The following is a 23,898-nucleotide window of genomic DNA, read 5'->3' on the forward strand; positions in this document are numbered from 1 at the left end:
GGGCGGCCCTGCGCACCCTCTTCCGGCCGCTGGGCGGGGCCTCGTCCGGTCCTGCAAGGCCGCGCGACTCGGCCCGATATCGGGTCCGGCAGCGGCTTGCCGGCAGGAAGGAATCCAACCGGAGGCGCCTGACAGGCCACAGTCCCATTTGCCCCCGGACACTGCGCCCGAGTGACGACCCGCCCGCTGAGGACCTCGGGGTTTTGGGCGCTCCGTCCGGAGGGCCGTTGGGCGGGGTCCACCCTGACCGGACGCTCCTCGCATCGTCCACTCCCATCCAAAATACGCCCGCAGATACGCGGCATCTGCGCGGGGGCGCGGGTTCGCCCACCCTGGGGCTTCGGCCGGGCCGGCGAGGAGGAGGGGGCGTGAGGTCAGGACTTTCCGGTGCCCCGCCTGCCCCGGGGTCAGCGGGGAGGAGCAGGCGCCCCCAGGGCGCGCTCGGTCCTGGGCCCGCGCCGGGGGAGACCCCACGGCAGCTGGAGGTTCTGGACTTCTGGACCTGCCAGCAGCTCCTGCTTCCCTTCCGTCCCTTGAAATTCAGGCATCTGTGGCCGAACTATCCGGAAGGACAGTCCACCCCGTCAGCTCAGCACTCATGCACCTCTCCGAAAACACTAAATTTCAAACATCCAAGCAGTCACACTTTGCCTAACTTATAATTGTTCCACCTACGACCAAAGAGAACACGTGTTAGCTCTCCCTGAGGACACGCGTTCCAAGGAGGCTCAGGGGATGCTCGCCTCTTCCACCTGAGCCGTGCTACCCCCGCTTAGAAGCCTTCACGTGACACAGCGGAGGTAAGAGCTGGTGGGCGCGCGGCAGAGGGGAGGAAGAGCTGGGCAATATGTCGGCAAATGTACTCACATGGAAACACTTTGGCTTCATAACCACCTTCTTGCACGACCCCTTCTACACACGCCCCTTTGCAAGGAGTAGGAGGCAGGGCTGGGACGGGCCATCCACATGGATACTGACATTTCCAAGGACTGTGCCTGCAGTGGAGTGGAGAGGCCAGGGTGGGCAGAGGTGGGTGTGCTCAGGGCGACCCAGGACCCAAAGCTGGGGCTTTATCAGCTTGTTGCTGGCACGTTCCACCGCCACAGAACTCAGCAGCACGCCCCCCCCCCCCCCCGCCCCCGGGATCAGCGGCTTGGCGAATTTAAGTAGCAACAGCTGCAGGAGGATTTACGTGTGGGTGGAGTCTTGAGTCTGCACGATGTTAACAGCAGGCTAGGCCTACACAGCGAGGTGAAGCCAGCCCCGTTTGTGGCCCCGACACCTGCCAGGGCCTTCGAGATCTGTGGAGCCACGCACCTGGCAAACACCTATCTCTGAACAATCCTAGAAAGAAGGTAAAGATGCAGAAATCTCATCCAACGTGGCCTCATCTGTCCCTTCCGCCTGCCACCAGGGGGCGCTCTGGCCCTGTCCCTCTGCCCTTCTGAGCCCCAACACGGCCTAACAGCGCCCCAAATCAAACTCCCGATTCTCCCCACCAGCCTCCCTGTTGGGGGAGCCAGAATCAGTCACCCTCTTCCCACATGTCCAGTCTGGCTAATCCTCCAATCTCTCCATGGTCACTTCTGTGGCTGTGATCTCAGGGATGGGCTTCATTTTCTAAAATTTATTTCTGGCTCTGTTGGCTCTTCGTTGCTGCGCGGGCTTTCTCTAGTTGCGGCGAGCGGAGGCTACTCCTTGTTGCAGTGCATGCGCTTCTCATTGCCGTGGCTTCTCTTGTTGCGGAGCACGGGCTCTAGGCGCGCAGGCTTTCAGTAGTCGTGGCTCGTGGGCTCTAGAGCGCAGGCTCAGTAGCTGTGGCGCACGGGCTTAGTTGCTCCGCGGCATGTGGGACAGGGCTCTAACCCGTGTCCCCTGCATTGGCAGGCGGATTCTTAACCACTGTGTCACCAGGGAAGTCCCAAGGATGGGTTTCTTGATGTGTTAGGGCCACCCGGCAGGGCTGCCAGCTGACGGTGAGGGCTCTGCCACGTGCCGCATGGTCACCTGGGGTGTGAGGACCAGTGCCTCACTCTCGGAGACTGGGGGCAGGGCACGGGGGCTGGGGGACCTGACCACCTCTGCACCCCCGCAGGGAGGCAGCATTCTGTGCAAGGCCGTAGCCCCCCAGGGCCGCGAGGGCGGGCAGGTGGCTCCTGTGTCCTTATGAAGCCTCTTGGGTCAATGCAGATGCAGCCCAACCCCTCCTGCCTTCACAGCGGCCTGGCACTCCAAAGCATTAATCAAGACTGGGTATGGATTGGGGCAAAGCCGATCGTGGCTGCTGGGGTGCCGGGATTACAGGTGACGTCTTTCTTTTCTGATTTGTAAACTATGTGCAAACTTGTTTCACTGATGACTGAAAATTTATGTAACATTAAGTAACACTGAATTCTACACCTCAAGGCAAATATGCTTGGTTGACCAAAAACATTAGCCTGAATCCCATCAGTCCCAAGCCTTGTGATTAACTGAGGACTGTCTGGAAGTGAGGAATAGAGGTGGTTCACAGTTTATCGGCATGTAGCTCCCACAGAGGCTTGGCCGTGTTCCCAAAGTGCAGTATGTCAGGAGAGGCGTTTTAACATGAAGCGAAGTACAGGAAAATAACTCTTGACGTTACAGCACCCCTTACAGCATTCATTACATAGCATCTCCTTGTCTGATTTATAAAACATAATTTATTATTTGAACTTCTTCCTCTTCAGAGCCTTCCATTCACCTTCCTGTGTGGCCAGGCTGTTAAAAAGCTGCTTCACTTTTCGTTTTCTTTCCGCGTCCCTTTAAAAAAAAAAAAAAAGCCCATTTTTGGATACTTTTTGGAGGACATTTTGCCCTTTTTCCTATCTGACCCAATAGCAGTTCACATCCGCGTGGGGCCTGCAACTCCGCCCAGGACAGAGGACAAGTGAGGGGAGCAGGCCCCCTGGCCCACCCTTACCCCGGCCCAGCACCCACACCAGCACCTGCCAAACCCCGTCGCCCCTCACCGTTCCATGATCTCTGAGAGCTGCATCCGAGCCAAGAACTGGTTGTCCTTGCGGATCTCCCGGACGGCTCCTTTAAATTCTCGCTTGTGCTTGTGGATCAGTCTCTTCCTTTCCTGCTCCTCCTTCGTGCAGCCCTGCTTCTTCCCAAACTCGAGGCTGAAGGTGCAAAGCCGGCCTTGAGGGCGCAGGGTCTGCGCACCCAGAGCCTGCCAGGCCTCCGGTCAAGGCCGCCCCCAGCCACAGCCCCGGACTCCCAGGCCCCTCTGGGGCTGGGGTGCTGGGGTGGCCTCCGTACTCACACTTTGACCAGCCGGGGGGTGAACAGTTTCAGCGGCACCGGCTTGCTCTTCTCACAGACCAGCGGTCGATAGTGCTTCGGCTGCTTTTCCATTTCCGTCAAAATGCTCCGACTCAGCTCCTGACACGTGAGAAAAGCTGACGCCACCAGGCCTGCCCACCGTGGCCTCCGGAGCTCCTCCCTCCGGGCCACCCCTTCCCCTGGGCCCGGCGGCTGCAGGTGCAGAGCCACTGTGCCCAGAAGGCCCGGCTCTCACGAAACTTCCACCTTCCTGCAGTGTCCTTGTGGCATCTGGCCTGGTGGGACTTCAGACCTACAGACCCATCGAGGAACAGAACGGTCTCTCCCAGAGGAATGTGGGGAGCACATGATGGGGACCAGCCCATTTGTACAGAGGGGAGCCCCCAGGCCAAAAGGCAGGCGCCCCTCATGGCTTCCTGTCGCCTGGTGCAGGGCAGTGGGACCATCCTCAGAACCCGAGTGACCTGGGAGGGGCGCGGGGCCTGGAGCCGCTGCCCAGGCTGATGGGGGCGGCCGGCCTTGATTCCTAGCGCCGGAACCCCCGTGACAGAAACGCCCACCAGCCTGCCCCAACTCCGGGACACGGCCGCGCCAGGGGAGGCCTCACCTGGAGCTCGGGCGGGCAGCTGCGGGCTGCCAGGTGCTCCATCAGGAGGGCTCGCAGGGGCTGCACGATGTCGTGGAAGGAGGGCAGGGCGCCATAGACGGTCACACAGCGCTGCACCAGAGCCAGACACATGGCCAGGCAGGACAGCCTGCATGGGTGACACCCGGCCTCAGGCGAACAGGAAGGAAGGGCCCCTCCCCGTCACCAACAAAGCCCATCAACTTGGCAAAGATGAAAATCTTCCACTCGTGGGCCTGGGCCGCAGGACCCTGAGGTCCAACATCTGCCCTGGGCAACGGCTGCGGCCCGACGGCTGATGGGATCAGGAGTTAAAGAAAACATCCTGCTTCCCTGAATAGGAAAGAACGTTGTGGGAAATGCAGCAACAACTTGGAAAGAGTACTCGGTGTTTTTTGTTTTTTAAACAGAAGAAAAAGTTTAGTAACACATATACATTTCTTGGGAGAGACCCAAGAAAACTGACTCACTCACTACAATGGCTGGAGTCCTCATCTTAAATAAACCCCGTTGTAGTTTTTAAATTACTAAAACTATTTCCAATATCAAGCAGATATACTTTGAAAATAACACACATTCTGGGAAAGTTAGGTTTTCATGGAAAAAGATGGCCAGCAGGATGTGAACAGACATTTCTCCAAAGGTTATGAATGTACAACAAGCACATGGAAAGATGCTCATTACTGATCATTAGGAAAATCAAGGCAGAATCGTAATGAGATACCGCCTCGTACCCATGAGGATGGCTACCATCAAAAATCCAGAAATTACTAAGTGTTGACAAGGATGTGAAGAAATTGGAACCCTCGTACGCTGTTGGTGGGAATGTAAAATGGTACAGCTGTGGTGGAGAACAGCATGGAGGTTCCTCAAAAAATTAGAAATACAACTATCATCTGACCCAGCAATTCCATCTCTGGGTATAAACCCAAAAGAACTGAAAGCAGCAACTGGAATAGATACTTGTACCCCCATGTCCACAGCAGCCTTATTCAGAATAACCAAAAAGTGGGAGCAACCCAAGTGTCCGCTGAGGGATGAATGAATAACCAAAATGTGGTCCATCCACACGATGGGGTACGATTCCGCCTTAAAAAGGAAGGAGATTCTGATACCTGCTAAACACGGATGAACACCGAGGACACTACACTCAGTGAAATAAAATAAGTCACAGAAGGACAAATCCTGTGATTCCACTTGTATGAGAGCAGCAGAGGAGTCAAATCCACAGACAGAAAGGAGGATGGTGGGGCTTGGGGCGTGGCGTGGGATCAGTGTTTAATGGGGACAGTTTCAGTTTGGGAAGATGAGTAAGTTCTGGAGATGGAGGGTGGTGGCGGTTCCTTAACAGTGTAAATGTACTTAAGATGCCACCGAACCATACATTTAAAAATGGTTAAGATGGTAAATGTTATCTGCATTTTAACACAATAAATGTCAACAAAAAAATTCAAAAAACCATAATTTTTTTAAAAATCAGAGAATGGAAGGACTTAGGAGAAAAAGTCCTAGTCCCCTCCTCATTCTACTTCTACAGACTGAAGGATGTGACCCCACAAAATCCCGTTGTTGAAACCGAACCCCTAACGTGGTGGGATTTGGAGGTGATTATGTCTCCCAGTCCAGGAACACAGACGTGTTGCCATTCATTCACGTCTTTGTTAAGTACTTTCAACAAATGTTTTGTAGTTTCCATCGTACTAGTCTTCCACCTCCCTGGATAAGCTAATTCTTAAAGTAATTTTATTCCTTTTGATGCTATTGTAGATGGAATTGTTTTTGCAATTTCCTTTCAGACTGTTCATTGTTTGTGTGTAGAAATACAACTGACTTTTGTACGTTGACTCTGTATCCTGCTACTTTGCTGAATTCACTTATCAGATCCAACAGCTCTGCTGTGGAACCTTTAGGATTTTCCACATACAAAATCATTTCATCTGCGAACAGAGATAACACGGGTGCATCTTCAAGGCTGGGTGCTGGGTCACGTCTGGCTCGCAGCCTGGCCTCTCGGAGGTCTAAGCTGGCACCACGGCCCGGAGCCCCAGGCCCGCACGTACCTGGTGTGGTTGGCCTCTGTCTCAGTCTGGGCTTTCAGTCTTCCTGCCCACTGGAGGGGGAGGCTTCTCCTGTGCCACGTGGTCGTGGCCTCCTCGTCAGAAACCAAGAGCAACTCCGAGTTCTTCCCAAGTGCTCTGAAAGGGTGCACCAGAGTGTAACCTGGATTCCAAGTGGGACAGCGACAGAGTCAGCCTCTGAGGATACCGGGCTCGCAGGGCAGGCTCTGCAGGGTGAAGCCTTTGGAAGTTCATTCTAACAAATACGTGCTGTGCTTACCACCAGAGACAAGCGACAGCTCTGACGGGGGTGTGGGCCAAGTCCAAGCTCAGACCAGGCCCCTGCCCTCGTGGGCAGACTAGACTGAGCATCAGTAAGAACCGACGGACAAAGGAAAAGCAGAGGAGGGTGAGGCGGGTTTGTCAGGAGAGCTGGGGTGGTGGGACAGGGTGCAGAGCTCACCAGGCCAGAGAAGGCCTGCTCCAGAGACCCGGGGAGCGAGCAGGACTTAAGCCCAGTGTCACTCAGAGGAGCAGTCGAAGCAGACGGAAGGGACTGCCGGGGAGGGCGCCAGGCCGGGTGCGGTCCAGGCACGGCAGAGTGGGCGGTGGCTGGGCATAGGGTGGGGGGCATACGGGCGACAGCCAGTCCGCTGACCAGTCCCGACTCCAGCGTCCAGTGCCCTCCACCGGGGCCCCTCCTCCAGCACTGGAGCCACCCTGACGTCTCCCTGGGGTGTGGCTGTCCCCCCCGTGCCCATCCCCACGGCTGGCAGAGAGGAGCCCGCAGCGTGGGGCTCAGAGAAATCAGGCAAGTGTCCATGTGAGGTTACAAGGAGAAAGTGGAAGGGCAGGGAAGGGAAAAGGAGGCCGGGAAAGGAGCCCCTCTAGACACGGAGGAGCGAGGGGACAAAGGTGGGCAGCTCCTGGCGGGCGAGGGAGCCGTGGCGTGAGTGGGCAGAAGCGTGGGGAGGAGTGTCGGCATCCTGTGTGGGGGAGGGGAGGGGAGGGTGTGATAGTTCTGAAGAGCAACAACTGCTGAAACCCTCTCAGAATACTGCTGTCCATGATCTCCTTCCAACATTCAGAACATCGTAGGAACTACAGGAGCGGTGCTGCTGACTAGAGATACACCGTGAGCTACGCAAGTTAAAGTGTTCTGGTTGCCATATAAAACGAGTAAAAACAAAAGGTAAATCTTTTTTTTTTCTTTTTTGCGGTACGCGAGCCTCTCACTGTGTGGCCTCTCCCGTTGCGGAGCACAGGCTCCGGACGCGCAGGCTCAGCGGCCATGGCTCACGGGCCCAGCCGCTCCGCGGCATGTGGGATCTTCCCGGACCGGGGCATGAACCCGTGTCCCCTGCATCGGCAGGCAGACTCTCAACCACTGCGCCACCAGGGAAGCCCCCAAAAAGGTAAATCTTAATGGATGTATTTTATTTACCCTCCCCCCCCAAATACTGTTTCAACACACAGTCAATACAGTAAACTTCAGTATTTTATGTATTTCTGGTAGGTAGTCTTGCCGCCTGGGGGGTACTTTACACTAAGCTCAGACTCCCCACACGTGGAAATGGGCTGCTGTGCTGGGCAGATAGAGTGGGATCCTGATTTTTTTCGAAATGTGGGTTTACACACATCCACACAGAGGGAAAAAGGACGCTGCTCTGGATGATGGGACTTGAGATTCTCTTGTCTTCTTTCTAACTTCCCCACATCCTAAGCTTTCTACAATGAATACCGATTCCTATTAGAAGTCTAAAGTACAGTATATTTGCAAACGCTGCCTCCAATCAACTCACCTTGGCTCTGCCTGTTAGGAGCTGCGATGTAAAGAATCCCAACAAGAAAATTGATGAGCTCAGGTATGAACCTCTGGGACAGAGACACATAGTCCAGGAACACGCAGCACACGAAGAGCCCCTTCACCACGTCTTGGAGGGACTGGATGGGACACTGGCAAAGGAACACAGGGCACAGTGTCCACTCGGGAACAACATTCACAACACTGCACCAGGCAGACAGCCTGGCTTCCGCGGGGGGCCACAGGCCCCGACCTTCCTCTGCACGGGGGGGAGCGCCACCCCCACGGCAGGGTCGAGGCGCGTGGCGTGCAATCAGGCACAGAGCCCTGTGACCGTAAGGTCCCACCCTTTCGGAGCGAACGCTGATGACTGCCACAGCAAGTGGGCACCGATCACACGCCCCCTCAAGGAAAACGGAGCTATTTGGGCTTTTAAAGCCAAGAGGGGAATAGAACCCCAGATCAGACACGATGCCCTCATGCGCTTTCTGGGGTCACGCCCTCTGCCACCTCGCCCGGGAGCTCTGGGAAGGAGCTGCTACGCAGGCCTCGCTGACGAGCCTTTCTTACTCCTGCCCAAGGAGGGCCAGTCTCCGCGGCGCCGCTCAGCCCCAGGGAGGGCTGGCTCCGATGGGGAGGCCCTGACGTACCTTGGTTAGCAGCTGGCTCAGACACAGCAGCGCAGGCGTGACCACCGGGTGCCGGAAGTCAGAGGTTGGAAACAACATCCCAGCAATTTTCAAGTAAATGAGCTGGAAAGAAAGCGCCACCACACGGGCTAAAGAAGGGAGACACACAACCTGACGCATACCTCTGAGCTGTTCTGCGGAAACTAAGACCACCACCAACGGGGACGGTGACTGCAGGCTGCCCACGAGCACCAGACCCCAGACGGTGGGAACCAAGTGGCTACTGCTGAGATCCCAGAACACCCTGTCAGCTCACCACCAGCCACTCAGAGGAAGTCCACGAGCTAGTCACACACCCTGGGACCCTCCCCCTCGATGTTGCCTTTAAAACCCCTCCCCTGAAGGCCAGCAGGGAGTCCGTGTCTCTTCAGCACGAGCTGCCTGTGCTCCTGGACGGGTGCCTGCAGTAAACGCTGCACGTTTCTTCCCCACAACCTGGCACAAGTCGGCTGGCTTTGCAGTGCGCCAGGCAAGGGTGGACCCCAATTTGGTTCAGTAACAACATCAACTCATGAATCCTCACGCCAGCCTACGGGACAGGTACCACTGAGCCATCACTACCGCCTACAGCCGGGAGAGGCCAGGCCCGCGCAGCCCAGGACGGAAGCCCGGGCAGCCTGCCAACCCCCCTGGCCTCCCCACTACTCCTCGCCGGGGACAGGCTCTGGGGTGGCAGGCTGGATACCCTCAGCCACAGCTCGGGCACCCACCTACCCCAGGTCACACAGAGAAAGGGGCCGAGGCCACAGACACTGGCTCAGATGCCTTCCCAAGGAGTCTACTGACCCATTGACATAAAGCCGAACTTTTTTTTTGTTTTGTTTTGTTTTGTGGTATGCGGGCCTCTCACTGTTGTGGCCCCTCCCGTTGTGGAGCACAAGCTCCGGACGCGCAGGCTCAGCGGCCATGGCTCACGGGCCCAGCCGCTCCGCGGCACGTGGGATCTTCCCGGACCGGGGCACGAACCCGTGTCCCCTGCATCGGCAGGCGGACTCTCAACCACTGCGCCACCAGGGAAGCCTTAAAGCCGAACTTTTAAGTTCCTGCCAGTCGCTGTTAGTTCATTTCAACACGAAGACCAGAAAATGGAACGGACTGAGCAGTACTTCTTCAGTGACCAGAGCTGACGACACGGCCCACGGCTGTCGTGAAACGGTCAGAAACCTCAGAGAGGTCAGAGGTCGCTGTGCACAAGCAGGTGGAGCAACCAGCCCACAGGTTCAGGTCCTCAGGAAAACACACCCCGGGTCTGCCATCAAGACTAAACACGGCACTGTTCACGGAGAAGTCAAACCAGGAACTTTGCTCCTGAGCCCACGTTAGCTAGTTGTTAACAGGTCAGCAGTCCTTCCAGGCCTGGCCCAGCGTGCCCTCCAGATAGCTGCGGAGGCTCTGGGGCAGACCACCCTCTTGAAGCCCCCAGCCCCACTGTGCCATGGCAGCACACTGGACAGCTGGCGGCCGCGGGTCAACAGCCAGATGAGACACGCCCCTGGCTTACCACGTCCAGGCCCGGGAAGGCCGCCCGGCTTGTGGTCTCAACCATTCCTTCCATGTCGTGCATGGCATCTCGGAGGACAAATTTCATGGCGCTGCTTGCGGCTTCAGGAAACATCTGGCAAAGGTTATACAACTGCCTGTTCATCAGAGACATGTCAGGGGAGAATGTCCGTAGGTAACAAAAACATAGAAACCCCCTCAAACCACCCACGTTTATCATCTATCTTCCTGTGAAGTCACCTGCCGGCTGAGCTGGAGCTGGAAGCCCCTGGATGAATGCACTTTTCCTTACTGACACCTGGCTGGCCGTCTCGGTGATCCAGGTAGTTTTTCTAATAGTGTTTTATAATAACCTATATTCATTTTTGCTATTTGCTAAGAACCTGATCATAACTTCTCAGTACTGGTGGCAAAAGTAGCTCTGTTTATACAAGTAACAGCACGGGGAGCATATTCTAAGGGCCAGACGTGGCTGACAGTCCTGAACCCAGTGGTGCCTCACCAGCACTCCTGGGGGCAGAGGCTGGCACGGGGTGGAGGGGTGTGCAGGTGGCCAGCCCGAGGGCACCACCAGGCACCTGCTCTCACGGACCCTCCCAACTGAGCACCCTGCCCGCTGCGCCCTGCTCCAGCCACCACGGGGCCAGGAGCCACCATGCTGCTCTGCTCTCACGGGACCTGCTGCAGAGCCCGGCCCGGGGACCCCGCGCAGGACAGCAGCAGGCGGACGAATGAAACAGAAAATTCGCTGTCAAATATTAATAAACTGAAGGGATCCTACTGTCTTAAAGTCGATTCGTTTGCAGTTAAAAGCAGGTCCCATCTCTAGGGCAATGGGAGTAGCGCGTCAACACGACTTAGGAGCAGGATGGCGTATGGAAATCACCGCAGCTGTGCGAGCTGTGGGCCCATTGGCAAGGCTGCCTTAGTAACTCCGAAGTTATTCTACAACTTTACTAAAAGGCACAAAATTTGTTCAACTGAGCCCCACGTTCCAGATAAGGCACCCCGTTTTCACTTACACAACCAACTTATTGATTCCGCCAAGGTCTGGAGGATCACTTGTAGCCAAATCTCCGACGTATTCCAAAAGGAAGCCAAACAGTTTCTGCAGGAACAGGGTTGGGGCCAGAGCTCAGGGCTGAGCCCAGAACGCAGCCGCGGCACAGGACGCCCTGCCCCCTGTGCCCCCGCACCGGGTGGGGCGAGGGCCTCAGGGCCAGCGAAGGGGGCGTGTGACCCAAGGCAGGCACGGGGGCGAAGAGCACAGGGTCTGGGTGCTGCCTCGGCCGGCGGGCGACGCCTCAGTCCTAGACCAGGAGCACGCCGGCCGGGCGCCAAAGAGGACGAGGCACGTTCCTAGCTATCTACTTCCCCAAAGCCTGGCTTTGCTGTGTGATGGTGCGCGCGGTGGACTCAGTGTAAACTGAGGTCAACAGCTCGGCCTCCTCCTGGGCCTGCCGTGGCCCTGGAGCTGACGCACACCCAGGCCTGGCTCTCTGCCCCCCGACCCGCACCCCACCGCGAAATCTTGCGGCCGTAAGCACGGGGTGCACTTCGGGACTACCAGCTTCACGGTTACGACGCCCACACAGACCAGGGCTCTTCCCTGACACTCCCAACACTGCAGACAAACGACTCAGCGTACTTCCAGTTTTGCTTTGTTTCCCACTGCGAGACTTGGATGGTTGCATTTCTGAATTCTCTCCACGACCAAAAGCTGCTCTTCCATCGATCTTCCCGATAATAAAGACTTCAATTCCTCGTAGGATCCGGGAGCTATCAAAATAAATACAAAACACACTCCACGCTTAACTTGTGAAATGAGAATTACATTTCTAGTAACGGAGATAAAAACTGAACACAAATTAAATAATTGAACTTCTTTTACTTCACCCAAAGAAATACTTCCGCCTATTTTATAGAAGCACTCGTTTTGTGTAATTACCACACTGCTTCTAACGTGTGCCCGCGTGCCCGCCAAGGGTGAGGCTCGAGGAAACTGGGCTGCCTGCAACAAGCCTCGACGAAGAAATGACCCCAAGCTCCCCTCCAGGAGGAATCCCAATGCCCGACACGGGGAGGGAGGAGGGGACAGTGCGTGGGCGGGGTGGCCGCCGGGACCGTTCAGAACAGGCTGGAAGCTGGAAGGAGCCCCGCGAGCAAAGCAGTGTCACGTCTGAGATGCCCCCGGCAGCCAGCTCCACCCGCCGGTTCAACCGCTCTGGAAACACACTTAAGTCGCAGGACAGCTTAGGCCTGCGGACTGGAACCGGATGGGGTGTCTGCACGTGGGACAGAGCAGCCCTCCGTGTGCTACATGCCATGTCACGAGGCCTGAGCCCAGCTCCGCGGCCACCCTTGCCCACACAGGGCCGACTTGTCAAGCGGCAGGGACCTCCGCTGGCGGCCTGCAGAACTGCTGCAGTCACATAGCAGAGGCTGACGTGCTGCCCAGAGCACTCGGGTCAGATCCCAGGGGCATCGCGGAGAAGGATGACCATGCCTGTCTGCCAGCCAGGACAGCACAGACGGGCTGTGCTCGTGTGTCCAGGCCTGTACCCTGTCCCACTCCATGACGCAGCCCGTGAGGCAGACGCCACCAGGTCACTGCGGTCACTCCCCAGTTGTCTGTCTACCTGCGAACATATAGGGCAGCTCGGCCCTGGCAGCCTCCCGGTCGTCGGCTGTCGATCGCTCCCCGGGATTCGGACGCTGCTCCTCCTGGGTCCTCTCGCTCCCGTCCTTGCTCTGCACGTCAGACTCCAGGCCCGAGGGGCCGTCCGGGCCATCGCTCTCCTCTGGGTCCCCCTCGCTCGAGCCTTTGCCCTCTTCCCCTTCGCTCTCACTGCTACTGGCTTCCCCGCTCGGCTCTTCCTCGACGTTCATCTTTCCATCCTGGGAACAGAATGTGGGAACCAGCGGCATCACTCCTCAGGGGACAGCAGCTGGCACAGCCTGTGACCACGTCTGAGGGCCGTGCACGTGCAGACGCTTTATGCTACTTGTCTGCCAGGAACATGCGGCCCGGTGCTGCACCGTCCACGGGCGTGGGTCCTCTCTCCCACCTCCTGCGGGGCTGCTACACGTCACGGGGCTAAAGGCCTGGGAACCGCAGTCCCCACACCCTGCCGCCAGGACTCTGGGCAGCGCTTGTCTCTGCTGGGGAGCGGCGGGGGTCCAGGATGCGGAAGGCGCCCCAGCGGACAGGCTCCGGCTGCTGAGTGTCTGGCAGCCCTGCTGCTCGTGGGGCTGGGGAACAGCTGGGGCTTCCTGGCATGTGGGCTGCACGCGGAGGTGGCGGGACCTCAACATCGGAGGGTGACCCCTGACGACTCCCCCAGATAACCCAGTGTTTTGCGAGCACCCAGTTTCCCGTCTTGGAATCCTTTCTGCTCGAGACCCCTGGCCTTCTCCTATCTTCCTGCCCCGAGTGGGGCCGACGCTTTGAAAGGGCAGAGGAGTATAGAGCTAATGGGGCTCGCGAATGAAAAACCTCACCAACTTTAGAAAGAGCCACAGAGAAACTGCTTCTAAAAAGACTCACAATTTCTACCTGTGGTAAACCTATCAAGTGAAAAACCAGGAAATGTGTTGCTTTAAATTAAAAAAAAAAAAAAGGAAACGAAGGCAAACATCTTACTTTGTAAGAAAGCAAACGCCTGTCGTCTTTGTCTAGTACGAAGCCATCACTTAAGTCATCCGCCGACATGTGTTTCGGTCTCTTAATATGTTCATCCTCCTCCTTTCCAAGCATCCTCCGGAGTCTTTCAGCCTGAGCAGGAAAGACAGAAAAGCTGTCTGCCGTGCTGTGAGCACATGGCAGGGACGCACGCTCCAGGCTCCCTCGGCCGTCACAGCTGCTTCAGGCCTGCCTTCTGCTTTCTTCAACCAGACATGCAAACCCTTGGCAAGCATCGTGTGGAAGACTTATTTTAACAAAAATAAAAATACTGCGGCAGAAATATGTTCCCGTCACAAGGAAGGAAAAGCTGTCACCCTGAGGGCTTTCTGGCCAAATGATGGTGGCCAACCATCGGCTTCACTCACCACCAGGCCCCAGAAGAGGAGCAGGACACTTTACACTGAGGTCTGCATCCATTTAACAAGCAGCTCAGCTACTCTGTCCCTCTGAACCATGCAATGGCCATAGGAGACGGCCCACGACGGGGGTACTGAAAAGGCCAGATGCACGACAGTATGCCTCCACTTCATTTTTGTTTTGTAACGTAAGGAAATTTAAAAACCTTTAAGAGAAACGAGGTGAAAAGGTAGTGCACTATATCACTAGCAGCTGTTCTGAGGTAAAAGGATTAGAAAGAAAGTCATTTTTAATTTGTTATATTGGGTATTATCTGCATTTTTTTTTCCTTTTATAGTTAAAAAAAATAAAACAAACTTGTTTAGAGACTAAAAAGATTCCACTGGTAAAACACAGCACACCTCCAGCCCATCGAACACAGCAAGGTGGAAAGGGCCTTTCCGGTAGTAGCAGCTTCCCAGAGCAGCCCTGCCCCTGCCCCTGCCTCGCCCCGCCCCCTGCCCCGCCCCCTAGACACCTCCAGGCACTTGAGCCGCTCCCGCTCCTCCTGGGCCAGCTCCTCCTCCGTCTTCATCCTGTTAGAGGGCGGCGCTTTCATTTCAAAGCCGAGCTCACGAACCATCATGTCGTATGCGTCAGGCTAGGGCAGAAAGAAGAAACTGTTTTTTTAAAGAAAAGACCTGCATAACGAGCTTCCTGCACATCCCAATTGTGGCTGGACATCTTTATGGAAGAAGCTAAACCACGGCCTAAGTCTTTTCTTCTTGTGTGACAGAGGCCTGTTCTAATCAGTCTCGAGGATGCCTTTAGGTCATATACAACTATTTGCTCCTCGAAAATTCTTAAAGTATATCTGCTTTAAGAAAACTAAAACTTGGGCTTCCCTGGTGGCGCAGCAGTTGAGAGTCCACCTGTCGATGCAGAGGACACGGGTTCGTGCCCCGGTCCGGGAAGATCCCACATGCTGCGGAGCGGCTGGGCCCGTGAGCCATGGCCGCTGAGCCTGCGCTCCGCAAAGGGAGAGGCCACAACAGTGAGAGGCCCGCGTACCGCAAAAAAAAAAAAAAAAGAAAACTAAACTTTGCTTGTCTAGGCATTAAGCCCCCCAAATGGGATTTTGGGGGAAGCAACAGTAAGGTCGACTCACAGATGTGCAGATGGCCACACGGCAAGGTAATCTGGTGAAATCCAAGTATTTTCTAGAAACCAGCAACTCAAACGAATGCACCTTCTCTGACAATTTAGACTAAAAGCAATGTGGTAGGAACCAAATATTGTCCGGGGGAAAAATAAATAAATGTATATATCAATACACATACCAAGTCTTCTCATACCAAGAAACAACCATTTTCTTTACTTTCATTATTCTGGAGTAGATAGTGAAGTAACTTTTAGTCTATTTCCACCCTGATGTAACACACGTCAGATACCTCAATATAAAAGTTTAACAGAAAACTTAAATCCTAAAAGGGAGAACAGATGTCTGGCTCCCCCTCTTCTTCAGAGAAAGGCTGGGTCAATGGTCGTGAGCCCAGGCTGCCTGTGAGGTGCGGACCCCACCTTGGGTTTCTCCTTTCCACCTCTGCTCTCGGATTTGGGTGTTTTACGGGCCAGGAGAGTCTGGATTTCTTTCCAGTCTTGGTCTAGCTTCTCTGTGAGTTCAAGGGCGTCTTCTCGTTGAGCCTGTCTCTCCCTCTGGGGAAAAAGAACAGAAGGCACCCCATTACTGCCGGCCTCCAGCAGACGTCCAGGTCCCACTGGACAACCGCTCAGCCTAACATGCCGACGGGGAAAGAGACCACGAGAAATCAGCATCTCAGGATCCCATCACGCAGAACGAACTTCCTGCTGTAAAACTGCTCTTCTAGATGCTCTGAGCAGTTTGCCTTTAGCAGAAGCAGTGATGTTTTGCGACTCTTGATACGTGCCAAAACACTAAAACCAACCCTCCCCCCAAACCAAAACCAAAACCCCAAGAAACCATCAGAAGTACATGCTTGGGGCTTCCGTGGTAGTGCAGTGGTTAAGAATCCCCCTGCCAATGCAGGGGACACGGGTTCGAGCCCTGGTCCAGGAAGATCCCACATGCCACGGAGCAACTAAGCCCCTGCACCAAAACTACTGAGCCTGTGCTCTAGAGCCCGCGTGCCACAACTACTGAAGCCCGTGTGCCTAGAGCCCGTGCTCCGCAACGAGAAGCCACCGCAATGAGAAGCCTGCAAACTGCAACGAAGAGTAGGCCCCACTCGCCGCAACTAGAGAAAGCCCGCGTGCAGCAAAGACCCGACACAGCCAAAAATAAATAAATAAATAAATAAAATTTTAAAAAAAAAAGAGGAAGTACATGCGTGATGAAACTTAAAATGCATTTTGTATTCCTATTCAAAGTGAATGCTTTTATTGAATTCATAGAAAATATTAGACACAGCCTAAACCGCACAGGGAGAAAAGACTCGAGAGCTCAGCAGCGAGCCTGCGGGCGGTGCTGCCACGCAGCGAGAACGGCAGCGGACGCACCTTCTCCTGCCTTGATCTGGCGATGAGCTCCTCGATCAGCTCTTTGCGTGACTTCGGCTGTTGCCCCTCCTCGCCCTGCTGTTGAGATGTCTTCTTGTGAAGCGGCCCACCACCTCCTCCAAAATGGGCCGCCGTCAACTCAGCTGCAGACAGAGAGCAGAAAACCCCTCTGTGAAGCCAGGCCCGGCTGCGAAGTGGGTTTTGCAGTCGCTCTGCCAACGTTTCTCCAAGCACGTTCCTGAGAGCAGACTCCACGTTTAAGAGAAAACTCTCATCCACGGCAGGTGAGACTACAGGCACAGCGACACAAACCCCCAAGATGAGCCCCTCCGAGAAAACCCAGAGGCATAAAAAGACCAAACAGCTGTGATCCAAGTGACTGGAAACACCAAGAACCTGTTTTCCAATGTGTTAACGTCTCACAGAAGATGGGCAAACGCAAACTAGCTCACGCCTGAGTCCTAAGAGGGCGTGCCCAGGACCAGGGCCACTTCACACCCTCCCTGTGTCTCACAGAAAGTCCCGGGGGGCAGGGGGCGGAGCCAGCTACTAGAGTCACTGATTCCTAGGCTGCCTGAGCTACCAGGGAAGAAGAGAGAAACAAAACACTGGGAATCGTCGATTTTGGAATAGAAAGAAACTTTTAAAAAATCCAGTTTCTTGGAAGAGAAAACAGAGGCTTAGATGCTAAGCAACTGACTTCAGATCTCATCCAGTAAGAGAAACAGCTCCTGCCTGTGGCCCTCGAACCCCGTCAGGCCCACAACCCGCCGTCTGCGCCTGCGCTCCGCCACCCCCATCATGCCTCCTTCTGGAAGCTGCTCTCGCTCCCCCTGCAGTAGACTCTGGCCCGATTTAAAGGCCAACGCTCACTCCTCTGGGCAGCAGCTCCCTCCTCCAGGCAAGGCTGTCTGCGGACTTGGGCCCCCACTGCCCTCCTGATGCCTCCCCTGGGCTGACAGGTTCCCCAAACACCCCTGCGCATCCTGCTTCCTCTCCACCTCCCGCGCCTACAAGAGAATCTCAGGAAGACCTCTTGGCCTGCCCTAGCCAACTCTGTCCTTCCCCACTCAAGTCCCTCTGGCTCCCATTCCTGAGTAAAAGCCAAAATTGTTCCCGTGGCCCCGGGGGCCCAGCCCACCTGTCTGTACCATCGCCCCCTCCAGCGACAGGCTCCTGGCTGGTCCCAGACCGTGACACCACCAGAGGCCTGCACGACCGCCACCTCCTTCGTGACCTTAATCAGGACTACCTGGCGTGTCCCAGACCGCTCCGACTTCATTTCCCCCACAGCACTTCTACTTCCGACCGGCCTGCGGGATTTACTGATTATTTAGTTTACTGTCTGGGTCTCCCCAGAAAACTGAGCTGCAGGTAGGTTTTACTCACTGCTATTTCCCCAGAACCAAGAGCACTGCCTGGCACATGCTGAATAAATGAATCAGTGAATGAGTGATTCCTCTGCTTCCTGCCAAGTTTAGCATATTAGAAAACACTATCATTTAGCATTCTACTAATTCAAGATTGTTTACAATATTTTCTGGAAATAAAATTTACAAAACATTAACTAACGAGGTGGTATCATATAAAAGATTCCAAAAATGATTCTCGGAGAAAAGAAAAAAAAAAATCCATCAGTGTGTTTATATTGATGATAGGATTTAATTAGAAAACTAGGGTTGATTTTTAAGATGAAATTCTCCTAATCTAGGAGAACATATAAATTATGTAGTTGAACAAAACAGAATGTTTCCTGATGATTCATTGTAAAAGGTACGGCAAATATATTTATTTTCAAATATAAGAGGTTACCTGGAAATGTGCAAGTCACCTGGATTCTCATGAGCTCATACTAAACATCAGAGGAGGATAGGAAACCTCAAATAAACAGTTGAGTCCCCAGGACCCAACACCTGGCAGAATGGGAATCCAACTTCTCCTCTAGTCAGCCAACCGTCACAGCCTATCATACCAACGAGGCCGAGGCCGACACCTTGTGATGAATGACCAGGCCGCCAAACGTTAAGGTGCCACGGCAGTCCCTTTCAGTGACAGTGAAGGTGAACGTGTTTAAAGCGAGGCGTGCATAAAAAGTCCCGAACAATGGCAAGTGCGAAGAGAAAGGCCCTCAAGGTGAACTATGTTCCCTCCTCAACCACGAGGCCTCAGCAGAGTTGTGGTCCACCTCCCGGTGCTGTGGACAGAACCACGGGCCGCCCTAATTCCTCGGCCTTCGGCCCCCGCATCACCCACATACCAAAAGGCAGTCATGGGCTTAACGGCTTGGCTTTCCACACACCAGAAAACCGCTGAGTCAGTTTTAGTTTTGTGCAGCTTTGTTCTGCAGATGCTAAATAGAGGATATTCTAAATCATAAGGATGCTAACTTACGACATGACCCCAGCTTTATAAAAGGGCCCAAGATGATCAGACCTGAACCGAGTCCTAACTCAGTTCAGGTGTGTATCAGTGTTAACTAATGCCGCGGTTTAACCTGCTTCGTTATTATCTATAAATAAGAAGCTCAGGACTTCCCTGGTGGCCCAGTGGTTACGAATCCGCCTGCCAATGCAGGGGACACAGGTTCGAGCCCTGATCTGGGAAGATCCCACATGCCGAGGAGCAACTAAGCCCGTGCGCCACAACTACTGAGCCCACACACCTAGAGCCCGTGCTCTGCAACAGAGAAGCCACCGCAATGAGAAGCCTGCGCACCGCAACGAAAAGTAGCCCTGGCTTGCCGCAACTAGAGAGAGCCTGTGCGCCGCAACGAAGACCCAACGCAGCCAAAAATGAAATAAGTAAATAAATCAATTTTAAAAAAGAAATTAAAAAGAAGAAGCTCAAATGTTACTTCCCCCACAAAACTGTCATAAGCGCTTCCAGAGAAAACAAAGACTAAAAGAACTAAGTAAACACTGTTAGTACACACACTGGGTCAGAACTGGTAACAGTGGTAGCAAAGCACTGTGGGTTAGTACAGAAGAGCTGTCCTAGGGGTTAGTGAGGTGGGTTTTACCCACAACTCTGACTCACGGGTTGGTCAAATCACGGGTAAAATGAGCTGGGGTGAAGTTCAAACAAGAGGAGGGATACTGAAGTGCTTTCTGTGACAGACAGACAGCAGGCTGTCTGTCTATCTTATCTACATATACACATTCTTAAAGATCTACACCTGCATTTTCTAGGTGTCCAAGCAGGGCAGAAAGAACGTCAGTGCTAAGCAGACCGCCCCTGATCCCAGGCCTCACCCGACAGCACTCCTCGGTCCTCGGCATCGCTGTCGCTATCGACAATGTCATTATGCTTTTCAATGTCTGCCAGAGACTGGCCGTAATGAGTTAGTTCTTCATCTTCATTTAGGTTGTAGATGCTTTTCTTTTCGTGTTGACGCTGACAGAATAGAAAAAATGAAAATCAGTCTCCTAAAATTTCCACATCCATTTAACATCAAAAAAAGAATGATTTTTTCCCCCATTTTTTGTGCAATGTGACAGTGTAGCTTTAAGATTATTCTGGGTCATTTGAGCAATGATTCGGATATAAACAGAACCCACAGAAGGTAAATAAATCAACGGGGCACCCTAAGGCACTGGGAAATCGTGCAGCTCTACCCACCAGGAATGCTCCACAATCCACTCGACCCAGTTGAAGGCAGCCGTTTAGTCCAGAACCCCAGGACGCATCACTGCCGGGCACTCTGGTTAAGATATTTATCCACCTAACTGGGATGTGCAAGAGGCTGCTTCCCCCTTGGTCTAGACAGGCAAGATACACGACTGAAGACCCACCCACTGTGCACTCACAAAACTATAAACAAACAAGGGGGAAACGGCCTTCTCTTTGTATTTGACTTCTGTGTAAAACTACAGCAAAAGACTGTTTTCCATACCTGTTGCTCCAGAGCAAACCTCTTCATCATCTTCTCCTCCGGGCTTATGTTGCTATTGTATTCTCCAAAGCGTTTATCTCTAAATACGTTGGACTTATCCCTTTCTTTGTATTCCTTTAGCAGAGTCTGGGTGCGCTGAAAAACAGATCATAGAACAATCTCTCACCGGTCCTGGCAACTCTGAGCTCTGACGGCCTGGCAGTCTTAGTCACCAAAGGGGAGGTGCTTCCACAAGGGGACACAACGCTGGCTCTAAGGAACTGGAAAATGCCATTTTCTATGCCTCAGGCCACTGAAACAAACAGTCCAAGAAAGGCCAATCTACTGGCTGGAAAGACTGATCTCAATTACCGAGGAGAAACTGGGTCGCTGCCATGCAACGGCAGCAAAGAGGATGACGTCTGGAACCCAGGGCATTCTCTAGGGTGTGTGTTAGTACTTCCATGCCTAATACCAAAGGTTAAAGTAAAATGACGGCAACCAAAAGAAAGCAAACAATCGAGCAGAGGTCACTCCACCCAGGTGAAGAAGCCAGAGGAGTTCAGGTTCTAGCCGAGTAAGGGGAGCAGGGAACAACGATCTGAGAGGCCATTTACGTCAACGACGACGTCACGATCAATTACAGACACAGACTGCAGCAGCACTGCCTATCTGCTCTTTGCTTGTTATATACGTGACGTTATGTGTATATACAGTCAGTCTTTGCTATTTGCAGATTCCATATTTACGTATTTGTCTATTGGTGAAAGTTACATGTAGCCCCAAACCAATACTCTCAGCACTTTCTGGGTCATTCATGGACATGCATGTGATGCCCAGGAGGTGCAGTCGAGAGTGAGGACTCAGAACCCCACCAGCTGCACCACTTCCCAGCGAGGACTTTGGGAAGCACCTACAGCCTCACCTGTAAAAAGGAGAGAATGGCAGTTCCTACCTCAGGCTCTTAAGGAGAAATGAGAAAACTGAGGCTTACGTGATGAAGGAGAACATGTCTAGTCTGGAGCCCATGCAATGCCCATCCCCACATCTGCCCCCACAAGCTCGCCCTGGGGTGTGTGATGCAGGGGTGCATCGGAGTCGGCTATAAGTTTGTCTTGTCTACTATTACTGCCAGCTCCTTGCAATAAGGACAATGTTTGATTCAATTCAAAGATCAATTGGGGGGACTTCCCTGGTGGCGCAGTGGTTAAGAATCCGCCTGCCAATGCAGGGGACATGGGTTTGAGCCCTGGTCCGGGAAGATCCCACATGCCACGGAGCAACTAAGCCCGTGCGCCACAACTACTGAGCCTGTGTGCCACAACTACTGAAGCCCACATGCCTAGAGCCTGTGCTCCACAGCAAGAGAGGCCACCGCAATGAGAAGCCCACGCACTGCAGCGAAGAGTAGCCCCTATTCACCACAACTAGAGAAAGCCTGTGCACAGCAACGAAGACCCAATGCAGCCATAAATAAATAAATAAATTTATTAAAAAAAAAAGAAAAGAAAAGATCAGTTGGGGTTTCCCTGGTGGCGAAATGGTTAAGAATCTGCCTGCCAATGCAGGGGACACAGGTTCGAGCCCTGGTCCGGGAAAATCCCACATGCCGTGGAGCAACGAAGCCAGTGTGCCACAACTACTAAGCCTGCGCTCTAGAGCCCATGAGCCACAATTACTGAGCTCACATGCCACAGCTACTGAAGCCCACGCACCTAGAGCCCGTGCGGTCTATAACAAGAGAAGCCACCACAATGAGAAGCCCGCGCACCGCAAAGAAGAGTAGCCCCCTCTCGCCACAACAAGAGAAAGCCCGCGTGCAGCAACAGACCCAAGGCAGCCTAAATAAATAAATAATAAAATAAATAAGTTTATAAGAAAAGATCAACTGGATTAGATGCTGTGGGACAGAACACAGATTATGAGCCCATGAAGGCAGGGCCAGGTGTTACTTTACCTTTACCTCTCCACCTGCTAGAACACAGCTTAAACGTAAGGGCTCAGTGGCACATAAAGGCTTCACAGGTGTCCAAACCCAGTGCAAACCCCAGCCTTTACCAGCTGTGTGACCCTGGGAAATTTACTTGACCTTTCTGTGCTTTAATTCGTTCACTAACTTACTAATGTCTCCTCCTCAGAGTAACAATAAATATCGTTAAACAAACCAATGAGCATGTCTCAGAAGCTGCATAGAGAATGCCACCCGAACTGAATTTCAAAGTACAGAATACTCTGGAACCGTAGGCACAGGAAAGCTGGAGGCTATGACACTTTCCAAGAAGGCAGCATTTCAGTTACCCTGCAAGGGTCAAGGCTGTGCGCTTCAAAGGAGCGATACATTCCTCCTTCAAACATCTACTGAGCATGTAACCCCCTATCCTGTCCCTAACCAGCGGAGCTCAAAGTCTCAACGAGGGCAGGTTTTAAGAGGTTCGCACAGGGGCCGCGGCAGCGCGGAAGTGATGAACTCTGCCTGAGTTGGACTTGTGTGTGGGTCTCCAAGGAGGGACGGCGGTTTTGCAGGGGAATGTCGTCCCCGCCCACGCAGAAGCAGAGGCACGAAGATGAAAACAGTCCAGCTGACACATGGCATACACGATACACGACGTCTCACTGCTCCAGGCGCTGTCCCGAGAACTCTAAGTGGACGCTTCCCATCCTCCCGGCGGCCCTAGGATGTACGTACCACCATCATGGCCGATTTACAGAAGGGAAAAAGGGCACCGGAAAGTAAGTCCGTAGCTCGCCCAAGCCTGCCGGCGGCCCCTCGGTGCCGCAGGGGTTCGAGGAGCAGGGCTGTGGGTGGTCCCGGCCGGCAGGCGGGGCCGGGGGGGCCCACCCCGGAGGGCCCGGCGCCCCGCTCACCTTCTGGAGGGCCCGCGCGCGCGACACCCCGGGCAGCCCCACGTCGTGGCGCGTCTTCCTGCCCAGGACCTGGAACTTCTGCCGGTTGACTTTCACCTCGAACGGGTTGGCGCTGGGCCTCGCCCGGCAGCCCCGCGTGCCCGCCGGGGCCCCGGGGGCCTTCCCGCGCGCTCCGGCAGACCTGGTCTTCCCCATGGCAACACGCGCTGCACCTCGGGTCGCTGACGAGGAGGTGGCAGCTAGAGTGCGCGCGCCCTCCGGAGCTAATGCGCGGCCCCGCAGCCTAGGAGTGCCGCCCCCGTCTCGCGATAACTGAGCCAGCGAGACGTAGGAACGTTGGGTAAAATACTGACACGCCCCCGCTCAGCTTACCCGCCCGTAGGCTGAGCGACTACAACTCCCAGCAGGCCGCGCTCGCGCCCCACCGCCTCCGCCCCGCGCCCCAGCCTCGGGCCCCGTGGAGCGCAGCGCTCTGGCTCCCTCGTCTGGGGAGCCGTTGACCGGAGCCGTCGCCGCCGGGGGGTGGTTCCCCGGCCAGTGAGCGCCTCCCCGGGCGGTGGGGCCGACAGCCCGGGCCACGGCGCGGCGGGGGTGACCGCGGGGGCTCGGCCCGACCCCT

At 54.4% G+C, this 23,898-nt stretch overlaps 1 protein-coding gene and 1 long non-coding RNA gene across 4 annotated transcripts; one reads left to right on the forward strand and one right to left on the reverse strand.

Moving 5' to 3' along the window:
• The first annotated feature begins 25 nt into the window (after positions 1-25).
• Positions 26-2,800, forward strand: LOC116754102. The gene is made up of 2 exons (XR_004349951.1): positions 26-800; positions 2,709-2,800. It is a non-coding gene; the product is annotated as an uncharacterized LOC116754102 (long non-coding RNA).
• NOP14 (NOP14 nucleolar protein) lies at positions 2,348-23,553 on the reverse strand. Of its 3 annotated transcripts, none has more exons than XM_032632266.1 (18): positions 23,280-23,553; positions 20,436-20,570; positions 19,795-19,936; positions 16,544-16,686; positions 15,587-15,721; positions 14,544-14,666; positions 13,628-13,759; positions 12,624-12,882; positions 11,633-11,763; positions 11,007-11,092; positions 9,986-10,121; positions 8,446-8,547; positions 7,794-7,947; positions 5,995-6,154; positions 3,917-4,064; positions 3,290-3,408; positions 2,991-3,146; positions 2,348-2,781 (listed from the first exon to the last, which is right to left on the reverse strand). In XM_032632266.1, exons 1-18 carry the CDS (start codon positions 23,472-23,474, stop codon positions 2,685-2,687), a joined length of 2,553 nt encoding a protein of 850 aa, XP_032488157.1. In that variant the 5' UTR covers positions 23,475-23,553; the 3' UTR covers positions 2,348-2,684. The 3 variants fall into 3 exon arrangements, with proteins under 3 accessions (XP_032488157.1, XP_032488158.1, XP_032488159.1); XM_032632267.1 differs by lacking the exon at positions 23,280-23,553 and adding an exon at positions 22,853-23,245 and having other exon boundaries at positions 2,659-2,781; XM_032632268.1 differs by lacking the exon at positions 23,280-23,553 and adding an exon at positions 22,580-22,837 and having other exon boundaries at positions 2,659-2,781.
• Between the last annotated feature and the right edge of the window lie 345 nt (positions 23,554-23,898).

This window comes from Phocoena sinus, chromosome 5 (assembly GCF_008692025.1).
Source record: "Phocoena sinus isolate mPhoSin1 chromosome 5, mPhoSin1.pri, whole genome shotgun sequence".
Classification (NCBI taxonomy): domain Eukaryota; kingdom Metazoa; phylum Chordata; class Mammalia; order Artiodactyla; family Phocoenidae; genus Phocoena; species Phocoena sinus.

What these genes read in the sequence shown, in the direction of transcription:
- NOP14 (XM_032632266.1), bottom strand. Translation starts at nt 23,474, where the DNA reads ATGGGGAAGACCAGGTCTGCCGGAGCGCGCGGGAAGGCCCCCGGGGCC. An exon ending in GCTGCCCTATATGTTCGCAG is followed by an intron (nt 11,764 to 12,623) that starts GTAGACAGACAA and finishes TTATTTTGATAG; the next exon opens with CTCCCGGATCCTACGAGGAA. An exon ending in GAAACAAAGCAAAACTGGAA is followed by an intron (nt 11,093 to 11,632) that starts GTACGCTGAGTC and finishes CTGTTCCTGCAG; the next exon opens with AAACTGTTTGGCTTCCTTTT.